Source organism: Arvicola amphibius, chromosome X (assembly GCF_903992535.2).
Source record: "Arvicola amphibius chromosome X, mArvAmp1.2, whole genome shotgun sequence".
Taxonomy (NCBI): Eukaryota; Metazoa; Chordata; class Mammalia; order Rodentia; family Cricetidae; genus Arvicola; species Arvicola amphibius.
Genome location: NC_052065.1, coordinates 58743690 through 58755637, shown reverse-complemented (window position 1 = coordinate 58755637; position 11948 = coordinate 58743690). Strand labels below are relative to the sequence as shown.

The 11948-nt window shown below is 45.3% G+C and overlaps 1 protein-coding gene across 1 annotated transcript; it reads right to left on the bottom strand.

The window, feature by feature from the left end:
- Nucleotides 1–4826: 4826 nt before the first annotated feature.
- Nucleotides 4827–10906, bottom strand: Awat1 (acyl-CoA wax alcohol acyltransferase 1). Its single transcript, XM_038317494.1, has 7 exons — nucleotides 10831–10906; nucleotides 9714–9821; nucleotides 9379–9449; nucleotides 8068–8272; nucleotides 7085–7256; nucleotides 5188–5387; nucleotides 4827–4981 (listed from the first exon to the last, which is right to left on the bottom strand). The coding sequence occupies exons 1-7, from the start codon at nucleotides 10904–10906 to the stop codon at nucleotides 4827–4829; spliced, it is 987 nt and encodes a 328-aa protein (XP_038173422.1).
- Nucleotides 10907–11948: the final 1042 nt, after the last annotated feature.

Here is an 11948-nt window from a genome sequence, read left to right as displayed (position 1 = left end):
TGGGAAATTTACTATCACTGTTTTGCTGACTAGCCAGGCTTGCCTTCCAAATACTCAAGAGAACGCTTATAACTGCTCGTTTTGCCATCTTTTCAGTTCTATGTTTAGCCTTTTGATTGCAAAATGGTCGCTCATCTTTGAAGAGTTTTGTGTTCTGCACAGGAGGAAAGGGATATTTTAGTCACATTTATCTGTCTGAAACCAAATTAATTACCTAAAAGAACAGCCCCAAGGAGCAAAGACTTATTTTAGCTACTGGTCCTTGGCTCTGTTGATTCTGGACACAAGGTGAGTCAGAATAGCATAGTAGTGGGAGTGTGTGAAGGAAGAGATCATTCACCTCGTAGGGAGAAAACAGGAAACAAAGCAAAAAAAAAAAAAAAACAGTTGTGCCAGTAGAGATGGATGCTGCCTGTAACCATAGCCCCTAGGATGCTAAAGCAAGAGGATGTGCATAGGAGGCTAGCCTCCCGACATAGGGAGTTGGAGGTTAGACCTGGGTTACATAGTAAGACCATGTGCCAATAGAAAAGAAAGAGAAAAACTCTAACAATTTGGACTTTAGGCTTTCTTCCTTCCTCTTTTAAAAATATTTGTTTGTTTGTTTGTTTGTTTATTCGGTTTTTCAAGACAGGGTTTCTTTGTGTACCCTGGCTGTCCTGGAACTCACTCTGTAGACTCATGCTGGTCTCAGACTCAGAGATCTGCCTGCCTCTGCCTGCCTCTGCCTCCCGGGTGCTGGGATTAAAGGCGTGCACTATCTTTCAGCTCAGGCTTCTCTATTCTTTCTACTTTGAGTGATACAATCCATTTCCAAGGTATTTGAGCCCAGTGCCTCATGTATACTAAGCAAGCACTCTACCACTGAGCCATATTCCCAGTCCTTTTTGCCTTTTGAATGTTTTATTTTGAGATAGGGTCTCATTCAAATGGCCTGTCAGGATTTGAACCTGTGGTCTTCCTGCCTCAGCCTCCTGAGTAGCTGAAATCACAAGCCCGTGCCACCAGACATAGCTTTGTTTTAAGGCCTGGGGATTGAACCCGGGGTGTTGTGCATGCTATGCACCTGCTTTGCCGCCGAACCACATCCCAGTTCCCTTTGTGCTTTGATTTTGAGATAAATTCTTACTAAGTTGCTCGTGATAACTTTGAGTTTAAGTCTGTAGCCCAGGTAAGCCTTAAATTGCAATCCTCCTGCTTCAGCCTCCGGCATAGCTGGGATTACAGGCCTATGCTACCAGGCCTGGCTAAATCCTTAATTCTTTATTATATGCACCTCAGATTTTCTTCCTATTTAGAATCATGTTTATAACTGCTTACTATGCTTTCTAATTCAGATACTTGGTAGACAAAAGACAGATGAGGATGGTCCAACTCTAAAGCCATTTTCTTTCCTTGACTTTAACCTGGAGTTTCCATGGGAACAGATAGTGCCGATCTTCAAATTTGTCACCGATTCTTCGTATATGGCAATTTGCTTTTAAAATTGGGGTTTTTTAAATTTTGATTTGTGAAGACATCGCCAAAACAATAGGGCTGGCTTGTGTAAATTTTAATTAGCAATAAATTCTACCACTGGCAAGATGGTTTAGTGAGTAAAAGCTCTTTCAAGTCCAATGACCCGAGCTGGATTCCCAGAACATGTATGGTTGAAGGAGAAAACCAAGTCCGTTGTTGCCTTCTGACTTTTATATGTGCTCGATAGTATGTACCATCTCATTCCTCCTACCCCACAAATAAATAAAATGTAATAAAATAAAACTTCAAAAACATAAGAATTAAAATACATCTTTAAAATTACAGAGTTTTGTCATCTAATTGTAAAACCTTGGTTTCTCAGTATTATGAAGCAAAGTCCTTATTACAGAAGAATCAGATGATATAGGCAAGCAAAACAACCTGGTTAAGTAGGCAATGCTTTCTTAGGGTCAGGAAATCATAATCATGTAAAATAACTTGATAATTAGGCTTCATTATACATTTTTTTAAATTGCTGGAGGCAACTTGTCAGTACAGAAGAATTCTGAATAATTATGTACACGATAGGGGAGTTACACATATGAACAGTTCTGATGGCATGCATGAGACCTGCACAAACTTAAGCCAGACAAAATCCCAGCATGGAGGTAGGAGGTGGGCATGAATTCCCGCCTCTAGCTGAGGAGTTATTGGTAATTGACAGCTGTCAAGAAAAAGAAGAGTTAGCTTTTTTTGGGGGGGGGAGCATGGTGCCTGGTAGGTCTAATGTGCTCCAATGGATGACCACACACCCAAGAATATATAGGAAGTACTTATGGGACTTGATGGTTTAAAACAACGAGGACACAGAGTTGGGTGGATATGGAATGGGGGTAAGATCTTGGAGAAGATGTAGAGAGGGATGAATATAATCAAGACACAATTTATGAAATTCTCAACAAATGAATAAAAATCTTTAAAAAGAAAATTACTATGTCCATTAATGTTCTAAATTTTAGAGCTAAAGTCTAAAGACTCTAAAAACACTTCAGTAAGTATATCTATCTACTCTAGCACCTCCCAAGCTCGTTTTTACTATTATCTTCTGTTCAGTAATTATTAGCATCTAAGAGCATTAGTGGTACCCAGAGCATAAGTTAGAGTATATTGGTAGGGCCATTGTAGAAGCAAGAAACAATTTTAAGTGAAGGATGACTAATCGGATTTAAGATTCAGCAAGGTAGCCTGATGGAAGGATTGACTAGAACAGATTTTACTAGAAGGAATAGCAATAGTCAATGAATTTTGGTAAGGTCTTTGTCTAGATTATGGTAGTAGAGGAGAGGAGGGGTTTGTTGAATTAAGAAAAAGTAGTAAATTTGGGGATACAATGGGAATTTGGAGGAAGGCAATGACTTGCTTGGGACGGGGATGAGTGGAAGGCGTTTGTTGGAGGCTGGGAAATTGGATCCACTTGACTATTGCTTACAAGGGAAGTCTGGGTTAGAAATAGACCCAAAATTATGTAAAATAAGAGAAGGTGGAACAGTTAAGAGTCAAGCCAAGGCAAAAAGAAAAGAAATGCAAATGGGGGGCTGGAGAGATGGCTCAGAGGTTAAGAGCATTGCCTGCTCTTCCAAAGGTCCTGAGTTCAATTCCCAGCAACCACATGGTGGCTCACAACCATCTGTAATGGGGTCTGGTGCCCTCTTCTGGCCTGCAGGCATACACACAGACAGAATATTGTAAACATAATAAGTAAATATTAAAAAGTAAATAAAATTTAAAAAAAAAAGAAATGCAAATAGACCCTTAACTTTGGGGTATTTGGTGAATTTGAAAATGTGTCTTATTTTTATCTGGATGTATGCGGCTTTGTGTGTGTGAGTGAAGGGCCGGAGGAGGCCAGAAGAGGGTGCTGACTTCCCTGGAGCTGGAGTTACAGGTGCTTGTGGAGTTGCCTAATGTGGATTCTGGGAACCCAATTTGGGTTCCTCTCTCTCTGCAAGAGCAACATGCATTCTTAACCACTGTGCTCTCTCTCCAGGCTCTCAAAGTGCCTCTTGCTGGTTTTTTTTCTGAAGTAAGAGACATCTGTTTTTATTTACTCCTTTAAACTTCCCACAGTTCAGGAGCTGGAGATGGTAGCATGAAACACAGATATCCTGTTCCCATGTACTTAGCATGTCCTAGGCCCTGAATTCCATTCCCAGCACCACGTAAACCAGGTGTGGTGGCACACTCACATAATCCCAGCATTTCGGAGAAAGAGATAGGAGGATAAGAAATTCAAGGTCATCCTCTGACACCTAGCAAGTTTGTGGGTAGCCTGGGCTACGTGAGATAGCATCTCAAACAAACAAACAAACAAAAAACAAGAAAGTAAAGCAGAGTACAACTTTTAGAAAAAAAAGCTATAGATAGAATTTTGTAATGATTAAGATAGCCTGGGACCATAGAAAGGAAAATAAATATGAAATACTTATGTCAATGGAGAGCTGATCTCGAGTAAGGCACCTTTTGTCTGTCTAAAATCACACTTGGCAGTGGTGAGGAAGTAAGCCTTTGTATTTGAGGACAGAAGATAATTTTTAAAATTATACATGAATATTTGTAACAGCACTGTTCATAGTAGCTGAAAAGTGGGACAAAAGAGAGGTCCTTCCACTAATGACTGGATCAACAAAATGCGGGTCACCCATAATAGACCGTTATTCAGCCACAAAGAATGGAACACTGTTGCATGCTATAATACGGAGGAACCTCGAAAATACCCTGAAAGAAAGAAGCCAATCATGAAATAACATATGCCACTTTGTTTCGTTTCTAGGAAGTGTTCAGACTGTCACAGCCTTAAGGACAAGGGAAATCAGCGATTGCCAGCTGCTGAGGCAGCGGGCAGTAACTGAAGTGTGTACTGGGTTTCTAGCGGTGCTTGAAAGAATCCCAAAACAGCTTGTGGTGGTCGTTGTACAGCTGTCTGGAGATACTAACCACTGCTGGACTTTGCACGTCAAACGGGCTAAATTTATGGGATGCAAAGAACATATTAATTTAAATGTTTTATTAAGATTTTTAAAAACTGGAGTGGTAACTGCCTGGTCATCGTTTGAGTCCTTCGGGATCTAGGGTTTCAAGTTCAGCAAGGCCCGAGATTAGAAGGACCTTAGGATGTGCCCCTCTGAAGACTGGGTGGGTGGAACTCCTCAGGGACAACTCCTGTGGGGGTGTGGGCATGGGCAGTACTATTGTCAGAAAGGAGCTCTCAATGTCCCCTCGCTGAGCATGCGCACAGCCTCCTTCATCTTCCTTTCCCAGGACTCTCCGATTCTCTCCAAAGCAGGTGCTCTCAAGGGGAGTCTCTTCAATCACAAGAAAAGCAGCTTCTGGGTGTTGGAGCAGCCGTGCTGGACCTTATGCTGGTCAAACAGCTTGTGTAGGGCATCCATGTAGAGCTCATGGTATTTGTTCACCATCTCTGGACTCGGGTTTTCAATACGGGGCAGGGGCAAAGGCTCCCCAACTGTCAAAAGAGATGAAAAAAAATCGAAGAGTGAACGTGCCAGAACCCTCATTTTTTCCACTCTCCTCTCCTTTCTAGGGCCACTCCTGTCAGCCCTCAGCTTCTCCCACTCTGCTGCCCTCTTATTTGGTGGAGGAGGGGTAAGATGCAGCTACAGAGTTGGGAGAAAGAGCTTAGATGGCCCCGAGGCTGAGAGCAGCACTCACCTACAGTGACAATGGGCTTGTGGTATGGTAGGAGTCCCAAGGAACCTTGATTGAAGCCTTGTCCATAGAAGACACAGAAATAGAAACCAAAGATCCGGCGGAAGAAGCTTTGGAACTTGTACATCCAGCTCTCCTTATGAAACAGCACTTGGTCATATACCTCAGTTTCTCCAAACGTGAAAGTAGGGACCAGATGAGCTCTGTAGGAAAATCTTCATTTCTCAGACACAGACTATTGTGGAAACCATGCTGGAAGGACTTTTAAGGCCAGGCACTCTTCCACTAAGATGCAGTGCTAGAGACCTAATTCATTCTTTTTGCACTTCACAGGGTCCCCTATTTGGTATGCCCTGTCTTGAGAATTTCCAGGACAATGAGAGTATCAACTCTAGCCTAGATTCCCAAGGCAAGACACAGAGATGCAGACAGGAAAGAAGAGCTTGGAAGAGACCCACATGGTGACCAATTTCCAGTGGGTGTCGAGAATGAAACATCTAACTTTCTGTTCGAGAAATCACAGGATACGGGTAATGTGGATATATACACATATTTGAAATGCCCCTCCCCAAGGAGACCAATCAGAAGGTAGTCTGTCTGTCCTTGGGTCATGGGACTGGAGCATTGTTTCTTTTCTAAAGGCCACAAGAGCCCACAGTGAACAGTGGATGCTCTAGAACAAAGAACAAAAAAAAAACTAAGGCTCCTTACAGCCCGTATCTGAGAAAAAGAAAACACAGCAATTTGGTATGTGTTACCCGATTGGTTCTTTATAATAGAGAGGACATGGTGGGGAAACCAGAGCCCAGGCCCATAAAAGACAAGACTTTACAGGCAGCCAGAGAGTAGCAGGTCCTAGACTAGAACCCAGGTCTCCTGGCCAACTCAGAGCTCTCCCTGTATGTTATAGTCCGGACTGATAGGCCCCTGAGGGGAGGTTATTTAAAGACAGGTTTGTGTCCTCCCTGAGTATGCAGCAGACAATTGCCCCTGTGTCCAGTGAACTAGACCACTGGACTGGTAAGCTCCCGATCACTCCAGATACCAGCTCCCTTTTTCCTTCCTTTCCCAAGACAGTGCATCTAATATTTAACAACCCCCCCCCCATGGGTGCAAGGTACATGGTAGATATTTTATGACTGAATTCATTCATAACTTACTGGACCTGGGGGCTTAGATCTATAACCGAAGCTACTCATGAAGCTGAGGCAGGGGATCATAAGTTAAAGGTCTGTTGGAGCTGTGAAGCCCAGTCATCCCATGCAGGAGGAACAATGATCAGTAGCTGTATCAGGAAGATGAAGATCCCAAGGCTCAGGATGCAATCCCAATATTCATAGTAAGCCATACAGCCAGGGCTATTATTATGATGATTATCATCATCATCATGATTACTTATCTGGCACTGGGATGGAACCTAGAGTCTCATGCATGTTCGACAGTTGCTCTACCTCAGAACTACACTTCAAGCCTCCTGGAGCCAGGATTTTCAATCAGGCTCCAGATTCCAGCTCTTCACATAAACTCATTGTTTTGTAGTGTCCCTTGCACCTACTATCCACAGACAAATGTGGACTATCTGCTAGACACAGAGAAATGTGGACTTAATTGACTTTAGCCTGAGTCTAACTGCCCTGGACATTGCATTAGAGTTTGTGGTCTGACTTCCTGGGCACTGGTGCAACTCAATGAGAGGAAGTAGACGGCCTAAAGCTTAAAAAAGAAAAAGCAAAACAAAACAAAACAAAAAACAACAAACAAACAAAAAACCAATTACAGCCATCTCTCATACTCAGTCCTAAGTTCCTAGAGGGCAAACTCAAGTGGTACTCATTTTGTCACAACCTACAGCATAATGAGCAGAGAGGGACCCCCCTGCTCCTCCCTTGGGGGGACCTACCCATGTTGGAGAGCTGTGCGCACAAACCCTTTGCGCTTCTGGAGAAGGAGGGTGGTGGTGTTAGGCACACTCTGCAGGGCCTCTCCCACTCCTCCCACAACGATGCCCACGAGGTTTCCAGTGCCATGGCTCAGCAGATAGTCGATGGCTGGCTGGCTCACAGAACACACTCCTAGAGAGAATCAAGGGCAGAGCGGGCACAGTCATGAGGAGGGGAGCAATGTCAGAGAGAGTAGACTGGTTTCTGGGTTCCCATGGCTCACAGGAGGAAAAGCTCAAGGAGATGGGACAGAGGTGTGGGGCAGAGACGGCAGTGAGCAGAGAGAACACATTTCACTTGAAGGCAAGGTCAATTGGAAGCTACAGCAGGGTGGTTTTAGTGGGATAAATCCAACTTTCTGAATCTCAATTCTGATTCCACCCTTTTCAGTCCATGAATAGCAATACCTGTTGTTCATTGAACACAAAGTCTGTACTAGGTGTTATGTTGAACACTTGTTTAAGAGACTTAAGAGAATTCTTATTAAATCGTTGTACCATTTCAGCACTATTTTTCAGGTGAGGAAGCTGAGTCTGCTAGAAAATTAGCTAGTTTGCCTATGATCTTTTTTTTTTTTGTTTGTTTGTTTCTTGAGACAGGATTTCCAGTAACTATGGAATCAGTCCTAGAACTCACTCTGTAGACCAGGCTGGCCTCAAACTCACCGAGACCCACCTGCCTCTGCCTCCCACTGGCTGGGATTAAAGGCATGAGCCACCACCGCCCAGCTAATTTTCATGTGATTTTACAGCAAGCAACAGAGCCAAGAATTAAGTCTGGACAGGTTCACTCCAGGGCATAAGCCTTGACTTCACACTGTGATTGTAGGGCAAAGGAATTGCGCAGTGGAGGGAGAAGAGGCTTAGAGGGTGCATGGTGCGCAACCCTTCAAAGAGCTGCGGTGAAATGGCCCAGAAACTCCAGTGAGTATGATCAGAAGCACCTTTGGCCATGAGGTAGTCCCTAATAATGGGGATCTTGAAGAACCAGGACAGCGTGGCCAAGTGAGGAGTGATGCCTGGGAAGGTCTCCGAGAAGCCTGTGGCCTCAGTGCAGAAGTTGCAGAAGGCGCCGAAGGTCAGGAGACCGTGGGGATGGACCCCCATGATGTAGTTGTGTGAAGGTGACAGGTCCTTTGTCTTCCTGATCTGCAACCATGGAAACAAACAGCATAGAGAGAGAATGAGCACACATGGAGCAACAAGGTAAAGATATGTCAGGGATTCAGGTATTCTCTGAAACAGTTGCCTAACAGACAACTGTTTTCAAGAAGCCTGGACTTTGATCCCCACAGCCTTGGGATGACAAGACAGGATCCAGGGCAACTGGAACTAATGAGCCTCTTCTCTTGCTTGTGGGTTCAAGCAGTTTCAGTCATCGGTATCCATGAGAGCTTTATGCACATTATCATTTTCTTTGTGCAATGTTGTATTAGATGTCATGGCCAGGAAGCTCCGCTTGAGAAAATTCAGGACTCGGGCTGAAGAGCTGGCTCAGCAGTTAGGAGCATTTGCTGCACTTGCAGAGGCCCCGATTTGGGTTCCCAGCGCCCATGTGGTTACTCACAACCACCTGTAACTCCAGTTCGAGGGGCTCCAGTGTTCCCTTCTAGTCTCCTCGGGCACTGAATGTATGTTGTTTGCTTACATGCATGCACGCAAAATGCTCACACACAAATACAAATAAATATATTCTAAAAATCCCACACACTGGCTGAGTTTGTCATCGACTTTAAAGATTACCCAGAGGAGCCTCAGAGCAGCCTGTCTCTAGACTTTCTCTCTGCGGTGTCCTCCTTCACCTGCCTCCAGTATCTGCCTGGGTAGCTTCCCGTGAACACCGAAAGCGCCGCTTGGATACTGCCCCAGCTGTGAAGCATTTCCTAGCTAGCCTTTGCCAGAGTCACTTCTGTGTCTTGCACCAGATTCTAATTATGCACTTACCCATTCTTGCCTTCAGATGTGAGCGCCTTGCTCAAGAAGAATCACATTGTTCTTACTTCTCTGAGGCCCAAACATGTGGTTAGTGGAAGTTTTTGAATAATTTTTGTTAGATTGAACATACTTTCACTCAGCCTATGTCATAAGGCAGGTCGTGCCAAGAACGTCTAAAATATCCCAGCAAAGTACGGAAGACCATGCTGTAATCCAGTTAGAGCTGACACTGTCAAGATGCCCAGTTTTCTTATGGAGAATCCTAGTTATTTGATATAATGTCTGTGTTTTGAGAGGGACACTGGGGAAGGGATACTTACTGTAATAGGGAAATAGTCCCTGATGTGGCTCCAGACATACCAGTTTCTTACCCAGGCTGAACGCCTGCCACCTGAGACAAAAGTGCCAGTAGAGATGATGTTAGTATTGCTATTCCACACCTTTCGGTCATCCAGGGATTCCCTAGCACCGTGGAGGACCACATCTCTGCTACAGAGGTAGGAAAGGAAGACATTCCAGAATGGGTCCAGCTGCCTGGCATTCGAGCCTCTGAGAATTTGGAAGGGAGGCCTGTGGCATGGTGAGTGGGACCCTCCCACAAGCGGGCTTATAGGCTATGGTGGAACATTCTTTTTCCCAGGTTCACGAGTCCTACCTTGATTTGGAGTCTTCCAGTCCAGGAGTAACCAGACAAAGTAAAGTGTTGGCAGCAGCCACAAGGGTGTGAACAGCAGGCCAAAGAACAATGGCTGCAGGATCCAAACTGAGGGAAGAGTAGGCAAGGCCAGATTTGTACTGGCAGCAGAACTCAGCCACGCCCATTCTCTGAACCTGGGCTTCAGCACAGTCTAGGTCCCGACATTTATCCTTCGGAATTTTTTTTCTATCATCTACCGTATGCAATCCCCAGTTCTCCTCCTACCTCTCATCCTGTTCCTCTGACTCCCTGTCTAGTCCCCATCCCTGTACTCTGGCTCTGTGCCTGGAACAAGCTTTTTATCAACTGCTCACATTCAGCTATCATTCCCCCCTGCCTGTCTCCAATCTGTGTTAGGTATGGGTCTACCTTCCTTTGTCCTCATACTCCCCATCTCTTCCTTGAGTATTCCCAGCCAACATCCCCATCCCCATACTGTTTCCTCCCCACTGTTCTTGTCCTCTTGCCCATCCCACAATTCTGCCCCCGTCTTTCTCTCACTCAACACTACCAATCCACTCTCAGAGTAGCAAATTCTATGGCTCAAATCCTGGCTCTATAGCTGGGCATGTGGACACACTCCTGCAATTCCAGCTCTCAGAAAGACGATAATGAGTTAGAGAGCACACTGAGCACGGACTTCTCTCAAAAAATCCAACCAATCCAGCAACAAAACAACAAGGGCAATCAAGAGGACAAACAAAAGAAACAAAAGCTCCGCAGGCCCCACTCCTCTAAGCCTACAATGCTAGCTGTTCCCCTGTGCGATTCCATGTTGCAGGAAACCCCTGTAAGCACATTTGCCATCTATAAGTAGTGCAGGTTAAGGAGTGGCTGCAATTGGATGGCACATTCATATCTATTGGGACTGCCCCCCCACTCCTGTCTTTTCTCACTGTGCCCTGGGCCTTCATCGCTTCCTTTCCATTCAAGGTACAAGAACTCCGCAGCTCGACTCTCTAAGTCAATCAAAAGACCAAAAATGAGACTTCCCAAGACCATAAGAACATCCCCCAGGTCTGGCCCTGCCTCCTTGGGTTGGCTTCTTGCTGGGCACTCTTGGTTCAGTACTCACAGATGGCAAGGTAGCTCAAGGGCCACTGCAGAAGGCTCAAACTCTGTAAGTAATCAGGCTTCTTAGAGCAAGGCATTATGCCCAGGTGCCTGAGGGAGGTAAGGGTCCCAGAGCCTGTTCCAATGAACGGTGCCACAGCCTCTGCAAGCTCACCTAATAGTGACTGATGAGGCTATGAAGAACTGACACTTGCCCTCTCCCCTCTTTTCCATAACGCCCTCCTCCCACCCACTGCAGAGGCCTGTTCAGTAACGCTGGGGACTGCCCTCGCAGGTCTAGCCCCGCCCACCGCCCTTTGACTCTTTTCTGTGACTATGGGGACATCAGGATGAAGAAAGGAGAGCAGGACTGTCATCCAGCCTAAGTGACAGATACCCAGAGAGGGGGCAACTCTCTCACAGGCCACTCAGACCACAGGAGGCATACACAGCAGGAATTAGCTGGTGGGAGGAATATTCTGGGGGGGGGGTCTTGGGTGAGGGACACCTGGAGTTGGATCTCTATTGCCCTCAAGCAGCCCGACGCGAGGCTGCGCAGCCTCACACTTTCCCTGCAGGTGCACACCAGTAGAGACTGGAGCACATGCTCGTCTTTGTATTTATTGCTAACTCTTGCGTGAACCCAAGCACCGGAAAAACAAACAAACAAACAAACAAACAAAACCAACTATTAACATTTTGACATGCTCGTTTCATCTGTCTGCTTGTCTGGGAGGAGTATTTGACAGCCACCGTTGTGACACCATGCCATGTTGTCACTAAGGCCTTCATTATGCAGATATAAAACTGCAGATGACTTCTTCCGCAGTGCCACTACCCCGTCACCCTTAACAAGCGTACCAATTCCCTAACACTATCTGATGGTCAATACACATGCAAGCGTCTTTCTAGTTAGCTCTAAACAAGATTCCCTGGTTATATTTGGCTATTGTGCTGCTCTCACTCTCTCTTGGTAAAGTAAAACCAGAGACAAAAATCACTTAAATAAATGTATGGCTTAATGAATAACACCGGGCAGCCACCATTAGGTGAAGATGTAGAACTTTTCTACTTGGCCCAGCCCCTCTCCATGTGGCCCATTCCCACCCCAATCCTCTTTCTCCTCTCCAAGCAACCATT

Excerpts from the sequence above, each read along its gene's own strand:
- Awat1 (XM_038317494.1), bottom strand. The coding sequence starts at position 10,906 with ATGCCTTGCTCTAAGAAGCCTGATTACTTACAGAGTTTGAGCCTTCTG. Across the intron at positions 9,822-10,830 it reads CTTGAGCTACCTTGCCATCT|TTTGGATCCTGCAGCCATTG; the intron begins GTGAGTACTGAA and ends CTCTTCCCTCAG. Across the intron at positions 8,273-9,378 it reads GGGACTATTTCCCTATTACA|ATCAGGAAGACAAAGGACCT; the intron begins GTAAGTATCCCT and ends CCATGGTTGCAG.